The 19,934-nt window shown below is 34.9% G+C and overlaps 5 protein-coding genes and 2 long non-coding RNA genes across 7 annotated transcripts; 2 read left to right on the top strand and 5 right to left on the bottom strand.

The window, feature by feature from the left end:
• Positions 1-174: 174 nt before the first annotated feature.
• Positions 175-8,821, bottom strand: Setx (probable helicase senataxin). The gene is made up of 10 exons (XM_014229669.3): positions 8,441-8,821; positions 6,800-8,377; positions 6,377-6,716; positions 4,827-6,069; positions 4,435-4,667; positions 3,316-4,216; positions 2,433-2,577; positions 1,921-2,369; positions 1,666-1,855; positions 175-1,294 (listed from the first exon to the last, which is right to left on the bottom strand). The coding sequence occupies exons 1-10, from the start codon at positions 8,642-8,644 to the stop codon at positions 1,082-1,084; spliced, it is 5,496 nt and encodes a 1,831-aa protein (XP_014085144.3). The 5' UTR covers positions 8,645-8,821; the 3' UTR covers positions 175-1,081.
• A 746-nt stretch (positions 8,822-9,567) lies between these two features.
• On the bottom strand, positions 9,568-11,047 carry Hsp67Bc (Heat shock gene 67Bc). Its single transcript, XM_014248321.3, has one exon. The coding sequence runs from the start codon at positions 10,920-10,922 to the stop codon at positions 10,344-10,346; it is 579 nt and encodes a 192-aa protein (XP_014103796.3). The 5' UTR covers positions 10,923-11,047; the 3' UTR covers positions 9,568-10,343.
• A 1,068-nt stretch (positions 11,048-12,115) lies between these two features.
• LOC106627976 (heat shock protein 23) lies at positions 12,116-13,173 on the bottom strand. The gene has a single exon (XM_014248319.3). The coding sequence runs from the start codon at positions 13,040-13,042 to the stop codon at positions 12,428-12,430; it is 615 nt and encodes a 204-aa protein (XP_014103794.1). The 5' UTR covers positions 13,043-13,173; the 3' UTR covers positions 12,116-12,427.
• A 589-nt stretch (positions 13,174-13,762) lies between these two features.
• LOC118681168 (uncharacterized) lies at positions 13,763-14,211 on the bottom strand. The gene is made up of 3 exons (XR_011396982.1): positions 14,153-14,211; positions 14,017-14,071; positions 13,763-13,954 (listed from the first exon to the last, which is right to left on the bottom strand). It is a non-coding gene; the product is annotated as an uncharacterized lncRNA (long non-coding RNA).
• A 296-nt stretch (positions 14,212-14,507) lies between these two features.
• Positions 14,508-16,562, top strand: LOC106627975 (uncharacterized). The gene is made up of 2 exons (XM_014248318.3): positions 14,508-14,836; positions 15,693-16,562. Exons 1-2 carry the CDS (start codon positions 14,704-14,706, stop codon positions 16,313-16,315), a joined length of 756 nt encoding a protein of 251 aa, XP_014103793.2. The 5' UTR covers positions 14,508-14,703; the 3' UTR covers positions 16,316-16,562.
• LOC138857794 (uncharacterized) lies at positions 15,147-15,676 on the top strand. The gene is made up of 2 exons (XR_011396983.1): positions 15,147-15,398; positions 15,462-15,676. It is a non-coding gene; the product is annotated as an uncharacterized lncRNA (long non-coding RNA).
• Positions 16,563-17,837: 1,275 nt separating the features above from the next.
• LOC106627939 (heat shock protein 23) lies at positions 17,838-18,663 on the bottom strand. The gene has a single exon (XM_070111035.1). The coding sequence runs from the start codon at positions 18,522-18,524 to the stop codon at positions 18,033-18,035; it is 492 nt and encodes a 163-aa protein (XP_069967136.1). The 5' UTR covers positions 18,525-18,663; the 3' UTR covers positions 17,838-18,032.
• Positions 18,664-19,934: the final 1,271 nt, after the last annotated feature.

Here is a 19,934-nt window from a genome sequence, read left to right as displayed (position 1 = left end):
CGTTATAAGTAATGTTCACATGAAACGTAATCATTTGTATGAGTTACGAGCACTCTGAGGCCGGTATTATGCAATTTTCAGAAAAAAGTATAGTAAATATAAAATACTATCGCGGATAAGGACAGAGCTGTAGCTGTGGTGAATACTTAAATGCAAATATCAGTTACACAGCTATTCTACAATAGTGTTATACATATTTATATGATCAGTTATTTTACGATATGGATTTTATATTATACATATTATATAACTGTGGATTTTTTTATAACAATGTGCAAAATTTATAATATACAATACAATCTGCCTTTTTCTCTTAATGTAGAAATTCTTTCAAGTTGAAAATTAATAACACTACGGCAAAATCAACTTTTTCTGGGTATTGCACTAAACCGATTCTTTTCGAGAGATTGTGTTAAAGTCAAAACTTCGAGTTTCGAAATTCATCAAAGATAAATGTGGAAATATTTGACTTCGAATGCTAAAGTTGAGCAACGGTCAAAGTCGAAATACTTGACTTCGAATTTAGAAATTGAGCAAAGGTCATTGTCGAAATATTTTACACCGAAATTCGAAGTTGAGCAAAGATTATAATCAAAATATTTGGCCTCGAATTTCGAAATATAAAAATAGCAAAGGTCATAATCAAAATATTTCACTTCGAATTTTGAAATTGAGCAAAGGTCAACAACGTCAAATCATTGAAAAAAAAAATTTGATATTTCAAAAACACTGGACCGAATTTTTAACCTTGTAGCATATGTAATAAAAACTTGACTTGTTGTTTACTATTGAAATAAGAGGAAAACGTGGATGATGCCCATATTCTAACTTTTTCAGTAACTGACATACTATAATTAACAATTTTCTATTCAATATGCCAAATTTCGAAATTCGAAGTCAAATATTTCGATTTTGTAGTTGACTTCGAAAAACGAAGAAATTACTTTTTTATTTATGACTTAATCTCTCGACAAAATTTGGTTTGGTCCAATACTCAGCCGTGTGCCGTGCAGTTTAATGAATAGTGACTACATTTTACAGCTCAGTTTCTGTTTCATTAACTTTTATCTTTATATTGTACTTATTGTTCATTTTGTTTTGTTATTGTAGCGACTGTGGTTACTTCTTTGGTTATTGTTATTGCTGTGGCTTCTGTTATAGCGTTGTTTACTTTAGAAATTTTGATTTTAGGAATTACAGTTCTATGCATATCATCCATGCAGTTGGCACTAAGCTCATGATAGAGCTTACGTTCACGCGCTGAGGTTAGAAGGCTACGCCAAGCCGGCACTGTCTAGTAGAATGAGTAGAAGAGGTTGGTACAAGGTTAGAATTTAGCGAAGAAGAATACTTTTTGAGAAATTTTATAAATTTGGGTCATCAAAAGCTCCGAATCCATCAGAGAGATAGCAGAGGATCTCAACATCTCTTATGGATTGAGTCAAGACATTTTGGTTAGTTCAACATTCTACCAAATGGCGCTGCGATGATGAGCCGAATATATGGTATAATAGGGGTATAAGTGAATACTAGAAGGTTTGGGCTACTCAGGGGCATATGCTTTTAGAAAAGCAAATGTTAGTAACACACACTAAACGCGATTTGTTTATTCCACTTGTGAATTAATATAATTACTTATTACTTAATTCTTATAATGCTATTTACCTCCAAATTTTTAAAGTTTCCACACAATATAAGGCACTTTTTTGGACGCGTCAAAGCCACATTCAAACGCTGATAGTTAGCCAAAAAGCCTATACCAGTAGTGCGCGCATTCGATATAATAATAACATCGCGCTCCATACCCTGGTATGAGTCAATGGTGTTCACCATCACATTCGAATAACCAGCCATGCTAAAATCCGTAAAATATATATTCTTCTAAATTATATTACATTTAATAGTTTGTGAAACGCTTACCGCAACGCTTTTTCTAAGGCAACTCGCTGTTGTGCATACGGCGTTATCACACCATATGTATTGTACTTCATGGGTATATAACCGTCCAGCGTTTTCACCAAACGTGCCACAAACTGTGCTTCCAGTTCGTTAGCGATTTGACCACGATGGCAATTATCGTTTTGTGTATAGGTCAGATTAAGTACTGAAAATGGTTTTAAAGGTGTTTTGAATTGATGAGTTTTGGCATCATCGATCAACTCATTTTTGTAGAAATACGAATTGGGCCATTTGCAGATCTCCGGATGCATACGATACTGTGTTTGTAAGCTAAAAATAATATCCGTGCACTCTAAGCTGCTAACGTTGCTCGCTTTATCGGCCTTGACGACGGTTTTGAGTGTAACCGATTCTATACAACGCTGGATACGTGTAAATAGGGACGTGCCCAAACCGAAATCGGATGCTTTCTGTCACGAAAAATATAATAAAGTTTATATTGGGTTACAAAAAAATATAAAGGGTATGCATACTTTTGAGAGCACCGTAGCTGGCAGTTGCTGTGTATCGCCGACAAGCACCAATGTATTGATACCAAATTTGAGTGGCATTAAAGTCCATGGTTCCGTACATTGTGTCGCCTCGTCAATGATGCAGACATCAAAATAATTTACGTATCTGTAAATTTGTGGTAAAATAAAAAAAAGAAAAAACGTTAACTTCGGCTGCACCAAAGCTTTAATACACTTCACAAATAAAAAAAAAAAGTTTCCATAGAAGTGCTTGATTTTGAGCGTTCAGTTTGTATGGCAGCTATATGCAATAGTGATCCAAACTCAAAAATTTCTTCGAAGATTGTAACGTTATCTTTTAAAATATTCTATTCCATATTTCTTAAAAATATTCCTCAAATAAAAAAGTTGTCCATACAGAGACTTGATTTTAATTGTTCAGTTTGTATGGCAGCTATATGCTATAGTGACCCGATCTGAACAATTTGCTCGGAGATTTTAGCGTTGTCTTAGACAATAATTTCTGCCAATATTCATGAAGATATTTTCTGATAAATAAAAAATTTTCCATACAAGAACGTGATTTTGATCGCCCAGTTTGTATGGCAACTATATGCTATAATGGTCCGATATCGGCAGTTTCGACAAATGGGCGACTTCTTGGGGAGAAAAGCACGTATACAAAATTTCAGATCGATATCTCAAACATTGAAGTACGAGTTCGTGCATATACAGACAGACGGACAAGGCTAAAATGACTCAGCTCGTCACGCTGATCATTTATATATATATATTTTATAGGATCTACAATGTTTGCTTCTGGTTGTTACAAACTTCGTGGCAAACTTAATATATACCCTGTTCAGTGTATAAAGAGCAAATGTGCTTATAACGGCAAACATACTTTGATAATTTCACACAGCTGGACAGCGTCGTGCACACAACATTCGCATGCTTCAAATGCCAATTGTACAAGCTATTCTCATCTTCGGGCCGCAAAACGCCATTCACAATATTGCGCATTAATTGAATTTGTCGCTGCTTCTCCAGTAGGACCTCCTCCTGCACAGTGTTTTTCACGTTACTCAGCTTCATGTGTTCTATATCGGCTTCGATTTTTAAAATTTCATTGCGCAAATATTCTTTCATATCGACTTTATGATCAATTTGTAGATTTTTGCAGATTGCTTTCAATTTTCTGATTTGATTGCGTTCAATAATTTTTGGTAGAGTAGCATGTCGTACTTTGGTACTAATACGCTCCAACAAACCGAAACGTATTAATCGGAACATTTTATCCGGTGACTTTGTTTGACTCATATCGAAGAGCTTCTCAGCGATAACATCAACAGCTGCATTGCTCTGCGCACAAACCAACACTTTTTGATCGAGTATGCGCACCTCATTGCCGTAAAGCAATTGATGCACCAAATTCGCAATGACACAGGATTTACCGGTGCCAGGTGGCCCTTGTATTAAGGTTATATTCGGTGTCGATTCGGTGGCATGCCGATATGTGCGTAGTAAAACATCCTTTTGGCGATTGTTTAGTTCGTCACAACCGCTATATTGTATATTGCATTTCGGATATGGTTTTATTTTGCACAATTCTATGGGATCCAAAATTTCCTTTAGCAAAGGCGATTGCTCCAATTGATAGACGGCATTAAAAGCACCAAATTCGACACGCACAATATCGACCATCGGCCGCACTGTAATTGGATTTTTGAGATTGGCACGTAAGTCCTCTAAATCTGCTAAGTCTTTTGCCAGCACTTCATATACGAGGGTCACATTGTTGAAACCTGAGAAATAAAAAACAGGATTAAATATTTATTTATATATCGATCTGGAATTTTGCATATTCTGCTCATTTGTCGTAAAAGCCTCTTCAAAGATGTTGTTCGCCTTAGTTCCTAATTAATTAGTTTTTACTAAACATTTTTAGGTTATGGTGAACAAAACTATCTTGTGCAACATTTTGCTAGAGCATACAAATTTTGTTATTTTACATAATACATACCCACACGCTTGGACGACATGTACGCGAACGTCTTAAATTTGCCCCATTCCAAAACGACAAGTTCGCATTTTGTGTTCGCACTATTTACGCCAGTACAACGACCTAATATGATATAACGATCCAAATATGTAGTGACTTGATCCGCGGCGAGATTAAACGGCTTGGCTTTGCAACGAGTATTATCACGTTCCAGCATGCTGATAAATTCTAATTTCATTAACGGTATAATTATGCTGAAAAATATGAAAAGCAAATATAATTTAAAATATGTATATCAACTTTGCTAACTTAACGGTAACTCAGTAATCGACAATAACGGTAATTATATTTTTTGACACAAATAAACATTTGACATTAATTAACGGCATAAAAATTTCGAAACAACAACTTACCTTTTATAATGATTGAATGAGTTAAATTGATTTGGCATAGGCAACATAATATCACTGGCAGCATCCACTTGAGCATTACGATTGATCAGCCACTCATTGCTCCAACCCAATATTTGTGAGATTATTTGTGCGGTTTTATCGATCATAGCGAACGCTTGGCGCACCATTTGTGCACGATCCGCACAAGTTGGACTTGGCAGTATATCTTTGCGATCCACACGCTTATTCGCGCCATTTACACGTTCAATATAGTGGATAATTGGCGTTTCATTGAAGCGTACATGCTTCTTTTGACGCTCCTCATTGGCATTACGATGCACCACATCTATGAGGCACGAGCGATGATTTGCGATTTTTTGCAATAGTTGTTGATTTATGCGAGATTCGGTATAATTTTTTTGCATGGAGGCAAATGTAATTTTATTACATTTACGCACGGGTGCATTAAGCGCTTTCGCTTCGGCTGTTGTGGTCGCATTTCTATTCTCATCAAGCGAAGCTGAACGTGACACGGACTTAGCACTACCGGTACTCGATAAACGACGACGAATGATTTGATCGACTTTTTTCATTTCCTGCGCAAATGCGTCCACAATTGTTGGGTGATTTGGTTTGGGAATTGTTGCAATTGTTGCAGTGGCACCTGTTGTGGACTCTACGGCATTTGTTGTTGTATCGCTGTTGGGTCGCTTTGTTTTTGGTATTTTATAAGTGTTGGTAAATTTCTTAGGCGCACTAATGTCCTCTGCAAGCAACGCACCACGATTGGTTGCGGTGATTTTCACCTTGGCCTTCTTCTTCTCCACACCTTCGTGATCAGTCGTAGAATGTTTGCGTTTCAGCAAGGCTTCCTTAGACGTATCTGCTAATTGCTTATCGGCAAGTTCTTTTAATCTTTCCTTGCGCGATTCTTTTATCTTACGTTTCTTTTCGTTTTCTCTGCGCCGCTCGTCGCTTGGCTTCTCAAGCCACTTTCTCTTTAATTCATCTCTATATCGCTCATCTCGGAATTGTCCTTTGATCTCGCGCATTTTTTTGTGCATTTCCTTTGGCAATGTTGGGCGTGTTTCTGCGGAAACGCCTCTGTGCTTACCCTTGTGTATGGGCAAACAAGGTGCATCGATTACAGAAGGTGGGTGGTGCAAACGTTTAGTTGATTTACTCAAGCCTCTTTTATCGTTTCTTTCCTTCTCTTTGCCGTCACTGCTCGAAACTCGTGGACTACTAGTAGCCGCTTTGGCATCTAAATGGTTAATAATTAAAAAAAATTAGTTATTTTTGTATTAAAAACAGTTAAATAGTTCGGCGGTTCCGGCAAATAAGCTGCTTCTTGGGGAGAAAAGGACGTGTGCAAAATTTCAGATCGATATCTCATAAACTGAAGCACATATAAGTGGACATGACTAAATAGAGTCAGCTCGTCGCGCTAATCATTTATATATAAATATCTTTTGGGTCTCAGACGTTTACTTCTGAGTGTTTCAAACTTCGTGCAAACTTAGTATATACTGTTCGGGGTAAAAAATGGTTTTTAAAATATATAATCTTACCTGTTGGCGCTTCAGTTGATTCACTACTTGATTTTCTTTCCAACTGTGTTTTTTTCAGATCTTTTTTTACAACGTGTTTCTTTTGTTGTTGTAACAATTCCTTGCTGCTTTCCGCATCATAATTGCCAACACCCGAGTGTGACATTCGCCGTGCCAGCTTTGGCGATTGATCTTTGTTTTTAATTTCACCATTTTTTTTAGCCAACGTCGCAACTACATCATCTACAAGTTCTTCATTGAAAAAATCAAGGTCATCGCTTTCATATGTTAGTCCATGTTCTTCTTCCTTTTTAACATTGTCATCGGAGTCGTCTGCCCTATCATGTTGAAAATCAAATACCTGCAAAAATTAACAACAACAAGATTAGCATAAGCATACTAAAATGCTACAAAGAAAAATTGCAGCATATACCGGAAGCCCACCTGTGACATATTCATTTTTTGTGACAGCAACTTCGTACTCCAATCGGAAACTTTGTGCTCGAACTCTTCATCGTAATACTCATCATCGTCGTCTATCGTAATCCATACGTCATTTTCTATTTCGTTGCATTTCGCTTTACCTTTAGTTGAAATCACTTTGGAATCGGGCGTATCATACTCAATGGGCTCTTTCTTTATCTGTATATTTGCAAAATCATCTGGGCTATTATCTTTGCAGGCGTCATAGGCTGGTTCGTCTTCAACCGCCAATTCTTCTTCATTATGGTCACACATCATTTCAGATTTGATATCGTTTATTAAAATTTGAGAGAACAACATATCATCATCCATATCCACAAAAGCAGCCAATTCTTCTGCAGTATTTACGGAATCTTCCGTCGCATTTTCCACGTTTTGTTTATCGACATTTACACTCCTCTGTTCGTCCACTGAACTTTTGGAGCTGTTTAGCGAACTGTCGAACAAACTTGGACTCTTTCGACCTGCTTTACAGGTGCTATCATCAACCTGCTTTACTTCTTCAATGTTATTCTCATTGTTATTTATTGTTTTTTTAGTTGTATGTGCTTCTTTTGCATCGGCCGGCACTAGTTCACCGAAGCACTCCACGTTTTGAGCATTACTGCCTTCGTCCTCTTCATTGTCACTTAGTAAGTCAATAGTGTCGCCATTGCAAAGTGGTTTATCTATTGCTTTATCATCATTAAGCTTCTTGTATACCAATGGGTTAATGGCTTTTACACTCTGTAGTATGACCTCATCAGTGCCACCAAATATATCCACCACATTTTCGTAGCAAGAATTTACAAACTCCCGCTTGACATCAGCTGATATTGGCTCATGTATGACAGCTTTTTCGTTCGTTGGTTGAAGGGAAGAGGCATTATCGGTCATTGTACCAGAAACTGAAGCCGTCGGTTTACTTGAAGAGCTGGTGTTCGAAAGCACCGGCTCCGGTTTATTAAACAAATTTTCGTCTCGGGTTTCTTTAATTTTTTCTTTGCTACTGCTACTCTCTTCAGTCGGTTTGTTATCTTCCTTTTTAAGGACAACATTGTCCTCCTCGTCGTCACTCAAAACAATTACATCACCGTAATATAGCATCGGTACTTTTGACAACGACGTCGAAGCTTTCAAATGTTCATTGGATTTTCTAACGTTTGTTAATGAAACGTCGGTTTTATTAGAAGCTATGTCTAATTTTGTGCTGCATGCCGTAGGAACGCCAGGTAACAATGAGGAAGATGATGTTTCCGCTACGGCAGTGGATACGGAGGAGCATTTAGGTTCATCTTTTTTAACTTCTTGTGCGATATTTGAATTTTCTGTTGTTGAATCTCCATCTACAACTATGACTTGAGTTGGTTCAATTCCTATCGGTTCTTTGAAAATAGTTGTTACTATAGGCATTGGCGCATATATAAGTTTGTATATTGGATGTTTTAGGCTCGGTTCGGTATCATCCGTTACACCTATTCCAATACAGTCGTTTGCTTTTAGCTCGATCTCGCTATTCTGAACTTTACTGCCATTCACAAAGGTTCCATTTATCGAACCCTAAACAAATATATATAAATGACGTTGTTATTGTTTGATTCTTATTACAATTACTCAACTCACCAAATCCTTTAGTACGATTTTCTCATCATTATCCACAGTAATTTCCGCGTGTTTCCGTGAAACATAATGAGAATCTAAAATACATAGAGCTGATCCCGGTGTTCGTCCAACTGCGGTGACACCAATATAAAGTCTTATACGATCGCCTATCACCTTACGCTCCAAAAACCAGGAGGATAGCACACGACTGCTTCGATCCGTCATAGTATCCTATCTCCTTACTGCCGTTGCCGTTACGTATTGTCGATAGTCGTTGTTTTCGCTACTTTTTTTGTCATTAGGTTTTCTTTTTTATTAAATAAAAGTATTTTTAATTATTTACAAATATTTCCTCCATAATCTCTTAATTGAAATATGATAATACAACTCCATGGTGAAATATCAATCCTTCATAGAAATAAAACACAACTTCACCATTCGTTCTTGCTCTTATTCGAGAAACGTTCAAAATAATTGAGCAATAGATGAAAATATATATTGTTGTATTGAATTTTATAACATATTAAACATATTCTTTATAATATGAAATAAAAAAAATTATTATTTTTCCCATATAATCGAAAAGTATGTGCAAATTCAAATCACAGTGAGTTTTTAATAATAAAATTAAAAACGAATAAATGTAGTGTTGTTTACAATAGTGGAACCTCGGCTTTATGCCGTTAAGACTCAGTGAAAAAATTTGAGTGATGATAATTTAACGTTTTTTAAATACGTTAGTGATTGTGAAGTAAAGTAGTAAAGCTTTGTTTAAATAAATTTAATTAAAAGTGAAGTGAAATACGTGTATACTATTGTATTTGAATAAGTGCCTATATATTATATAAAATGTGAATTGGAGCAGTGGCACTAAAATTCCAATTACAAGTTAGCGTTGTTCTAATTAGCGAAAAACAAAATGGAGCGCCAATTTCAAGGTCAGTGCTTTTATTTTGTGACTACGTTACGCGGAAGTTTTAAAAAGGCAAAATAATATTTGCAATGACTTGGTCAACAAAAGACGGAAGTATCAAACCGTAGCACATCATAATGGGTAAATAATTTCCATAGCATGAGTGTTGTGACAGGATGTCCACTTTACAATAATAAGAAGTTGTGTTTCCGGGAAAAAGCTAAACAAATACACATTTAGTCTTACAGTAATTAAAATGTATCTATTTATTGTGGTATTAAGCAAAATCTATTTGAGACTAATTACTTTCTTTTAAAGTGTACCGGATACACAGTTTTCGATTCCACTCCAAATTTCGTTTACACCTGAACTTAAAACAAAACAACGAAGCAATCCTAACAATAGATTATAATAATTATCGCCATTTTTTAGATACGCACACAGAACAATTTATTTATGGATGCTTCATTTATTCGATTTTAAATATTTACTTATAATGAACTTGCTCTCAATTTTATTTTAATTCATTCATATGTATATATATTTGTATTAATTATTTAAAAAGTTTGCGATAAAAAGTAGAAAAGTTGATTCAATTGCAATACAATATGATAAGATGAGATTCTCCAAAAGGATAAGGATTCACTTAAATAGTAAATAGCTACATATATAAATATAATAATGAAAATATTGCGCAATACAAATATATCACTATAAAGCTGCATTTTAGGCATATGCGCAATATCCTTTTACATAATTCATTAATAAACCAGACTGTGTATTTAAAATTACCAGTCATTTCAAATACTAAATGCTTACATTATTATAATGGCAAATATTTAAAAACTTTTAGTACATCTATTTAATTAGTGTTTGTATATATGTAAATGCAAAGTTACTGGTTTACGTTTTCAATTCATTATTGGTACATTTCCAATGTTTTCCCTTCACGACATCGAGAAGTATATGAATACAGAATACAATTTTTTTGGTGTAATACGCAGTTAGTGTTTATTTTGTGGCGGCTGCTTCGGTCTCCTCCTGACTTTTGCTTTTTAGAAAAATTTCAGAAGGGCCAACCTGCTGTATAGTTATTATGCGCTCCTTCTTTGCAACTTCTGGCGGTGGTGGTGGTGATGGTACACGCACAGTCAACGCACCGTCCGAGGATAATGTCGATACAATGCTCTCCTCATCATAACCTTTCGGTAGTACATAGCGACGCGCAAAGTGCCGCGAAATATGACCATGTTCATCTTCACGTTCTTCATGTTTGCCCTCAATCACTAATGAATCATCAACGATTTTTACGGTTAGATCCTCCGGTTTGAATAGACCAACATCCAAGTGCACTTCGAAACCATTTTTTCCAAAACGGTTAACTACACTGCCTTCGGTGCTGTGCTTAGCAGCCACTAGGTTATGAGCATGCGGCCCCAGACGTGCAATTAAACCCAAAGTACCTAAATCCAAGGGATGATGTTGGCGTTCATGTAAACGTCGATAAATATGATTAGGATACAAATCATGGTTATAATATGGAGCTGAGTCCAAACTCAAAACAAATGGTGGTATATTCCGAATTGGCATTTTTCACAAGTTTTTATTTAGTATATATGTATACCCCGTTTAATTTTTTACTATTTGTAAGTTAAATGAAGCGCAATAGTAATACACCCTACACACTTTGAATTTCCACGACGATTACTTGGAAAATGCATACAGCATGGGCTTTTATACTTGCGCAAGAATTCTTTGGTGAGCGAAGTCTCAGACGATAGGCAAGAGCGAGTATAGAGAAATAACTATATGAGCATATAATGCTCTAGTTTTCTACAAAATTCTCGCAACTACGCCATATAGAAAATATTCGCGAGTGTAAAGTGTGATACAGGTGCGTAAGTCCCCTAGCACCTAGAGGACTTTATTTAAAAAAGCTGCTCATTCGAATATTTTACATGCTCACTAGTTCGCATTGCTATATTGGCTTTCTACTCCCTCCTTTTTCGCTTGTATGTATGTATACAGTAACTTTTGGACAAATGTGTATATACTTAATTTATGAAAACAACTTAATTAATTATGTTTTCATTTATTATGCGTGTATACTATCTTGATTTAGGGTTTCAAACGCATAAATTGCATTTAGCGGTAGCGTCGCTTAATTTATAATTGTTTTCATGAAAGTCTGGGAAAACAAAAACGTGTGTATATATATCTAATGTTTATATAGGCACAATAATCCCAAATTAATTGTCATTTACATATGTACAATATATGTATGTATGCATTGTACCATTGTGAAAAAGCCATTTAAGTGCGAACCATGCGTGGAAGTACGAGGAGTTATCAACTAAATCCACATACTGCCAATCAGTGATGAGCATAATTTCATCTTTTTTAAAAATTATTCCCCAAAGCTAAACCTGTTTCAAGTATTATTTTGAATATGTCTCTGTGTTATAGTTTTACACCCTTAACAAGATAACAAGTAAGTTTGCCACGAAGTTTGTAACATCCAGAAGGAAACGTCGGATACTCAATATATATATGAGTTGCTTCAACCTGTCCGTCTCTAATATCTGTATAGATGTAGCTGTCATACAAACTGAACAATTAAAACCCATTCATGTATGGAAAACTTTTTTTTTATTAAATTATCTCCACGATTTTTAGCATAGATTATTGACTAAGACAACGCTACAATTTTCCAATATTTTGCTCAGATCGAACCACTAGTGAAAGTCCTATTCAATAATATTCCAGCTACAGAAATAAACAAATTTATGTATTCTAAAAGTATTTATTTTTAGCGAATGAATGATTGCGATATTAATTTAAATAAAATTATTAGGAATATATTAATCAGCAAAAACTTATAATATTACATGGATACTCAATATACATAAATATGAATGAGAATTTAGTGCATTTTTGCCGGTACGCAATTTCTATTCTAATTTGTTTCTTGCTGCACAAACAAGTAGTATTTATCGAAAATACATTAGTATTACGAATCACTAAGGCGTTTCGTGCATATGGAATGAATAAAATGTATATGCAATTTTTTGCAATCACTGTCTGCTATCTTGCATTTACTTCTGCTCGGCGTCTCCGTTGGCATCACCGATCTTCTCCTCCGTATTTTGTTTGACATTCAAATGAGCCGGACCGGTTTGTTGAATTTGTACCACACGTTCGTTGGACTTTTCTTCTTGTGGCTTTGGAGCGCTAACTGTGAGGACGCCATCTGATGATAGCGTTGAAATGACTCTATCGGCATCATATTCCTTCGGCAGTGCATATCGCCGTACGAAGTGTCGTGAAATATAACCATGTTCATCCTGACGTTCTTCGTGTTTGCCCTCGATAATAATGCTATTATCAACTACTTTCACAGTCAGCTCGCTTGGCTTGAACTGTGCCACATCCATGCACACTTGTAGGCCATCTTTGCCCACTTGAGACATACGGCTTTCTCCCTGCTGCGCCCGTCGACTCAAAGCTCGTTCACCCAAGCGATTTAGCAATCCCAGCGGCAGCGAATAGCCAACAAGATCGTTAGCAGCTGGCTCATGTCGATGATGGTGATGGCGATGAATGTGGTGTGGATGCAAACCCAATCCGAAATCGTTGCCGTAGTACAGCGGATTGTAGTTCTCGCGATCCAACTCGTCAATTAGATTCAATAGAATTGGTAAACTTGACATGTTTTTTTATTGTTTATTTTTCAATCAAATTTACTTAATAATTGTTAAACTTTTAAGATAATTTGCGCAAATCTGATAGGTGTAAGTACACTGTGAACACAACTAATCTTTCAATTCGCTTGTGAAAAACTGCTGAAGAATCTACGCTCGCTTGCCTTTTATACGCTTGAAATGTGTGTATTTTATGCCTGGTGTGTATGCTTGAAATTACTCGTAAATTCTCGAAAAATCAAAATTCAGTAAGCATAGATAATAGAGAGAACTGAAATATATACTTTTCTCTTTTTCGTTAGGAGGGTGAATGTGATGTTAAGGGAGTAGATAATTTAAGAGTAAATTGTATATGTGGGAGCATAAATAAGACTAAAACAGAGAACTTAAAAGAATATTATATTATACAATATATGTATATACTTATATTTTGAGTTCTCTGCTTTTATATTATATTATTTATAAATAGTATTATACTCATTTATTATAACTGAAAATTGATAAATCAAGTTCAAAAGGTATATTTATTAAAATATATTGAAAAAATTTTGTATGTGGATAATTCTCCTCAATTCTACATATGTAATTACATTCTTAAACAATAATTGCCGATTCACATACAATTCATACTTTAACAGCAAAGCGAAGAAAGCAAAGAGTCAGTGTTGCCACTTAAGAAAATCTATGGGTACCAAAATGATAACTAAATTTGTTGCAAAACTACCAAAGTTTTTAATCATTAAAACATTGGCTTTTATTTCACTTGACATTTGGAAATATATGTATATACAAACAAATCTTACAGTTAAACCAAGATTAGCTACACCTAATGCCCATACTTCCTTTTCTTCAAGCAAATCGAATATTTTTAACCATTCTCTACGAAGTTTTCGCTTTGAAGGTCTAGGCGAGCTTTCATCACTACAAAAAATTGTCATATTATTAGTTGACATGTCGCCAACCTTTAATATATTTTCATTTACCTGACGTCGATATCCTTTTGTTCGCTTACTACGGAGATTTTGTGTACTTTCTTACCTACAAAAAAAAAAACAGTTGAAAAGTATAATATTAACAATTATTAAAAGTATAACTCAAGTTTTTATTTATCCATTAAACCTCTTTTTATTTCATTTGATATATGAAGTTGCAGTAAAGCGCGCAAATATCAAATTTTTTACACTTTCCATTTAGATCTCTCATTTTCCCTTATTAAGCACATGGTTGCCATTCACGACTATTTTTAGTTAGTATAAATTGCAAGCAATAGAGTATGCTTTTTGTAAGCGGACAAATCTTTAGATTAACTGCAAATAAATCTGTTAAAAAATATTGCCTAGAAAACCAACTATCAAAGGTAATTGAAACTACCAATTTTGGTCCGATCGGACAAAAACGGCAACGCTACTGCAGAGTGGACGCTAAAAGCAGAGCGGAGCGCAAAACTGACGAATGCGAGAAATAAGCTTCAAATCTGTATGCGTACATTTTCATACGAAGTCGCATAGGCAGCGCAGAGAGTGGAAGCTGACCGAAGCCGAGCGTAAAGTTGTTTAATGCGAGAAAATAGTTTTGAAGTGTTTTTCGACGCCGACTGGCATTGAAATTGCGCATAATATTCAGTTGTATTTTCATGCAATTCGTGACTGCATGTAATTTAAAGCACAAATATGGATATTAACATGTTGATAAGTGAAGTTTTTGCTCGCCCTGCTCTATGGGATCGAAAAAATAAAAATTATCACAATAGAATGTTGGTTGAACATCTATGGGAATCAGTTGCAAGTGAAATGAATTTACAGAGTAAGTATACAATTTTTTTCGACATAAGTAGTTTATTTTGGCATACAAAATTACAAAATTTTTCCCTTAACTCTCCACCAGTTTTTAAATGTTGTTTATTGTCAGTATTTTTGATGCGATTTGTTGCTACGTTTGGTTTCTATTTATGTTTTCAATAAAGTTTTTAGACTTTAAACAAGTTTTAACACTTTTTTATTTCCGCCGGTCCTAGTTCTGTCTCAATTTTTCATTTATAATCCCAAATGCGGGCTCAATGCATTTTCTTGCTCTTGAAAGCCGCTCTTTAAAGTCTTCGTGATCTTCAGTGATTTCTTTTCAAGCATTGTAATAGCAGGTACGCTTCATCACAAAGAAAAATGAATGTTAAATTTATCAATATGTATGTATGTATGCGCATCTTTTAATACAGATTATCGTTATGTTTCAAAAAATTATATATTTGAGGAGAACTGAAAGTACCGCCATCACTTTGCGTTCCATATCCACCCACTGCTATTGCTATGAATTTGCAGTTGGCACCGGCCATAGCTTGTAACAGTATTGAAAAAAAAATTTTATAATTGTAATATGTACATTGAACCAGAATTTGCTTTACATTTGATCCTAATATGTTTTCCATTAATAGTTCCGATTGTGGAAATTCGATAATTTCCAATATTCGTCAGCAACCGTTTGAAATAATAACAGAAAAAACTGTTGGATGAGGCATGTGCTCTGGAGAACATGGCATGTTTCCTTTAAGATTGCAAATTATATTGAAATAAATAATGCCCCTGTTGCCAAATATATGTTTCAAATAAAATTTATTTAATAAAAAATAAATGTCATCCGTTTCTTTTATGCTTATTTTTTTCAGGGGAAGAGGTGAAGAAAAAGTGGAAGTATATTCGCGATCAATTTCGAGCTGAATTACGTAAAATTTCTGTTCCGATATCTGGTGATAATGATATTATAGATTCAGATTTCCATTCGAAGTGGCCCTACTTTAAGCAACTATTATTTTTAAAAGACCAAATGAAGCACCGGGAACTAAGCGGAAATTTAAAGAAAATAAGGACTATTCCGGATGAAAGTGGTAACGAAGATCCACTAGGTGTAAATGATGATATAAGTAGTTTGAATATATCTCAAATCGAAGACACGGACGATACATGCGATAAATTTGAACTCAATATTCCGCCCCCAACGAAAAAGAAATATTTAAGCCAGTCAAAGAGTACTTCACAACTATTGGAAATTGAAAAACGTAAATTACTCTTACTTGAAAAGAAACACTCCGAAAAAAAAGAACGAGATGAAGATGAGGCCTTTTTTGAGTCGCTTCTACCGCATATTCGTAAATTGGAACCCGAAGCTAAACTTTTATGTCGAATGGATATTCAGAACATTGTATATAATCATGTATACCAAAAAAATAAAAAATATCAAATAGGTGGCATATGCACTCAAACACCAGTTTCAAACGAAAATTTACAATAAGAACATAACCCATCAGCAATTTTTCAGATCCCATTGTGTTTACTTTGGATTTAACGTCGATTCAACAATTTCAGCCAAACTCTAATACTTCAATTGAATATGTAAACGTATAATAAGTATGTCTAATTGAAAATCTTCTTTTAATTGTCAATAAAACTTTTGTGTTTGAGTGTAAGTGCGAATGCAATGTGAAGCAAAATTTAATTTGAATAAAATTTAATTATCTCACTTAAGAGTTACTATAAGTTATTCACATGGCGTTTTGGTATTTTTTTTTTATTATAAAATTACTTCAATTTTAGCTATTTTGGATTCAAACTTTTCGAGAATGTAATCGAATGTTTCGATTTTCCTAAATCTTTATACAAATGGTGAAATTCACCAAATTCATCCCGTTTTGTATTTAAGGGATGCTTTCCAAACTCTTTTTAATTTATTAAAAAAATATTTAGCACAAAGCTGGAAGCAAAATATTTTTCATCTAAAGAATCTATGTCTTCTCTTTTCACTTGCAAATAAAATTACCAGATTAAAAAGTAAATATGTACCTACGAGTATAATAGCAAAGTACGAGTGAAATTCAGCCTTAAATCTTGCATCCACTTTGCGATACCTAAAATCGATCAGCGCTTATCGAAATAACCTGTTTAAACGCAATCTGAATTTCTGTTCTGCTTTCTATTCATTTACGGTACAAACTAGAGACCAATGAACAGTCGAAAATTTGAACTGCACTCAGCGAACCTGCTCAAAAAAGACTGTCCTATGGGTCCGAAAAGGGGTGATCACCGTTTTTTACGATTCATAAAGTCTAAGTTACGTCGACTTCCAGAGAAGAGCAAAACGGACACCTAAATATTAGACCGATTTGACACCGAATTGCAGTAAAACCGTCGTAAATCAATCGAAATGAGCGAACTGCTATCTCCCAAAATCACTCGTCAACGGAAAACGTTTTGTTAACTCCTTCTATCGTTGTTTGATACAAATAATCTTCAGGTCGAAATAAGAGTACTTAATTAGGTAGTTAGTTATCCAATCTGAACCATTTGTTCGTAGCGTTGTCTTGAAAAATAATCCATGCTGAATTTCGTGAGTATATCTTGTCAAATAAAAAAGTTTTCCATACAAGGGCTTAATTCGAATCGGCCAGTTTGTATGGCAGTCACCCTGGTTAGAAATTTCGTGGCAATCTTAATTTACATATCATGTTCAGGGTGTAATTATCCATCCATATTTTTGCAATCTATGAAAAAAGTTTGTTAGATAATTTGCTAGGAAAATGATCCCTGAAATTAAAATTGCCGTTTTGGAAACTATTCATTTCAACAGCCATTACTATTCATCGTTCCAAAGCTGCATATTTGCAAATTTACCGTTGAATAAATGCAATTACGTTGTATACTTCTTGATTTCTAAAATATCTGTTATACATAATTACGACCCTCAAGACCGTTCCATATACATATACATACATACTATATGGTACATAAGTATCTGTTCAAAAAGAAAACTCAAAATGTTTTTTTTTTTTTAACGAATGAGTGGCATTTATTTCCTTCAGTACAAACTTCAAACTATATTAAAAATGGAAAAAGCTAATTAAATTAAACTCCGAATGTATGAACTAAACTCCAGACCCGCTCGAGGATAGGTGTATGCGTTTATGTTTTAAGGAATGCGTTGTTATTGATATAATTGAAGTGGCGGCAAATGTTTAAGTCTTCTTCTCTTCTTTGCCATTCTCCTTAACGTTCAAGTGTGCCGGACCAGTTTGTTGTATTTGTACATGACGTTCATTGGATTTGTCTTCCATCTGCGGCTTTGGCGCCATAACTGTCAGTACACCATCTGATGAAAGCGATGACATCACTTTATTGGAATCATATCCCTTGGGCAGCGTGTATCGACGCAGAAAATGACGAGATATGTAACCATGATCATCCTCACGTTCCTCATGTTTGCCCTCCACAACGATGCTATTGTCTACAACTCGTACATTCAATTCGCTGGGTTTGAAATGGGCGACATCCATCGACACCTGGAAACCATCTTTGCCCACTAGCGGTGAAATTGCCCTCTCTGGCTTACCCAATGCTAATTGCCGGCTCATGGGCCAATGGTAGGATTGATGATAGTATGGTGAAATGGCCGTGGTTAGACGGTCCATGTCGTTGATTAAACCCAACATTACTGGAAGTGTGGCCATTTTCTTGTCTTTATCTTTGAAAATTTTCCAAAAAATCAAATCGATTCTAAATCTTTTCACCGAAACAGGCAAGTTTTGTTTGTAGCAAATACTGTTTGTTACGCTTCTGTTAAATGTTTGTATACAACTGTTGTTCGTACACTTGCCGGTGCCGGTATTTATAGTTCTTGCGGTGCCGTCGAAAATTCAGCTATGTTGTCTGTGGTCATGGTTGAAAAGTAGCGAATTACATGTTATCTCAATAAAAGGGGCCATCGACCGTGAAAGCAGTATAGAAAGTTCCGGTAAATTCTGCTCAGAAACAAAAGTTCTAGAAAAGTAAGAGTACATTACTCAAGAAGAGCGCATGAGATGAAACGCTTGAGAGGGTGAAATTCAGTGGAAATTTGGAGAAGTTTGGAGAATTTCTCTCTTGATTTATTAAAGTTGTTTTAAGAATGATAGAATCTTCTCTATATATGTATGTATCTGTATTCTATCATTCTTGAAGCTGATTGAAAAGTTTGCATATTTAAATGGACAGATGTAATAGTTTATGATACAAAAATTAAATAATTAGTTAATTTTATTGAATAATGTGTTAAGAGAAATTTTTTCAATAAATATACATTTGGAACAATGAGAAGTTTTCCGCAAATACTCTCCACATTAGGAAGAAAGCTTCGCATAAGTGTTGAGAAGAGCTTAAATTACAGAGAATACAAGCAAATATTTATTGACTCATATTTTAGTATATGGCGAGTTTATGAAACTCTTTAATGTTCGTAGGAATGTAATGCTAGAAAATATCCAAAAACTATGATAAAAGGGCGAAAAATTTTAAGACTTTTGAGCATTTAGTTTTTTTATAATTGTTATGTTTTCCTTATAACTATATCTATAAATGAAAATTTTAGTCAAATTGATCCGAATTTGCTAGATTTTACCAGAAAACTCCACGAAACTCATAAAAAGAGAGTACAGCAAGCAGAAAGGAATCGCCAGGTTTTTAAATTTTTTCGTGTTATTTGCCAACTTTACCTTATTCCGATCGATCAAAATCAAAATCAAGTCTTTTTGTGTAAAAGTGAGGTTAAGGGGGTTCCATGTGACAGCCTGTTTGTAGGGATTTTTTAGAATTTTTTTTCTACGTCCAGCAAATATATTGAGCTTTAAGTTTGTTTTCAGTTATTAACATTTATTATGACAGTATAAATAGAAATTTTAAGCTAAAAATATTGTGTAGAACATGAGTTACAGCGTTCTGAACACCCCCGCCTCGAAAAAATTTACTCGCACTACTCCCACGATTCCGGCGGGTTGGCTTATCTGGAACAACAAAGATTAGCGGCGTTTTACTCTGTAAGTCTGAATGCACGGAGTGGACTATTATCAAAAGAATATAACAAAAATTGGAATTTTGGTAGACAT

This window comes from Bactrocera oleae, chromosome 6 (assembly GCF_042242935.1).
Source record: "Bactrocera oleae isolate idBacOlea1 chromosome 6, idBacOlea1, whole genome shotgun sequence".
In the NCBI taxonomy this organism is placed as follows: domain Eukaryota; kingdom Metazoa; phylum Arthropoda; class Insecta; order Diptera; family Tephritidae; genus Bactrocera; species Bactrocera oleae.
The sequence above is the reverse complement of the archived record's forward strand: the minus strand, read 5'-3'. Positions and strand labels throughout refer to the sequence as shown.

Excerpts from the sequence above, each read along its gene's own strand:
- Setx (XM_014229669.3), bottom strand. The coding sequence starts at position 8,644 with ATGACGGATCGAAGCAGTCGTGTGCTATCCTCCTGGTTTTTGGAGCGT. Across the intron at positions 6,717-6,799 it reads AAAAAATGAATATGTCACAG|GTATTTGATTTTCAACATGA; the intron begins GTGGGCTTCCGG and ends TAATTTTTGCAG. Across the intron at positions 4,668-4,826 it reads TCATTCAATCATTATAAAAG|CATAATTATACCGTTAATGA; the intron begins GTAAGTTGTTGT and ends CATATTTTTCAG.
- Hsp67Bc (XM_014248321.3), bottom strand. The coding sequence starts at position 10,922 with ATGCCAATTCGGAATATACCACCATTTGTTTTGAGTTTGGACTCAGCT.
- LOC106627976 (XM_014248319.3), bottom strand. The coding sequence starts at position 13,042 with ATGTCAAGTTTACCAATTCTATTGAATCTAATTGACGAGTTGGATCGC.
- LOC106627975 (XM_014248318.3), top strand. The coding sequence starts at position 14,704 with ATGGATATTAACATGTTGATAAGTGAAGTTTTTGCTCGCCCTGCTCTA. Across the intron at positions 14,837-15,692 it reads AAGTGAAATGAATTTACAGA|GGGAAGAGGTGAAGAAAAAG; the intron begins GTAAGTATACAA and ends TATTTTTTTCAG.
- LOC106627939 (XM_070111035.1), bottom strand. The coding sequence starts at position 18,524 with ATGGCCACACTTCCAGTAATGTTGGGTTTAATCAACGACATGGACCGT.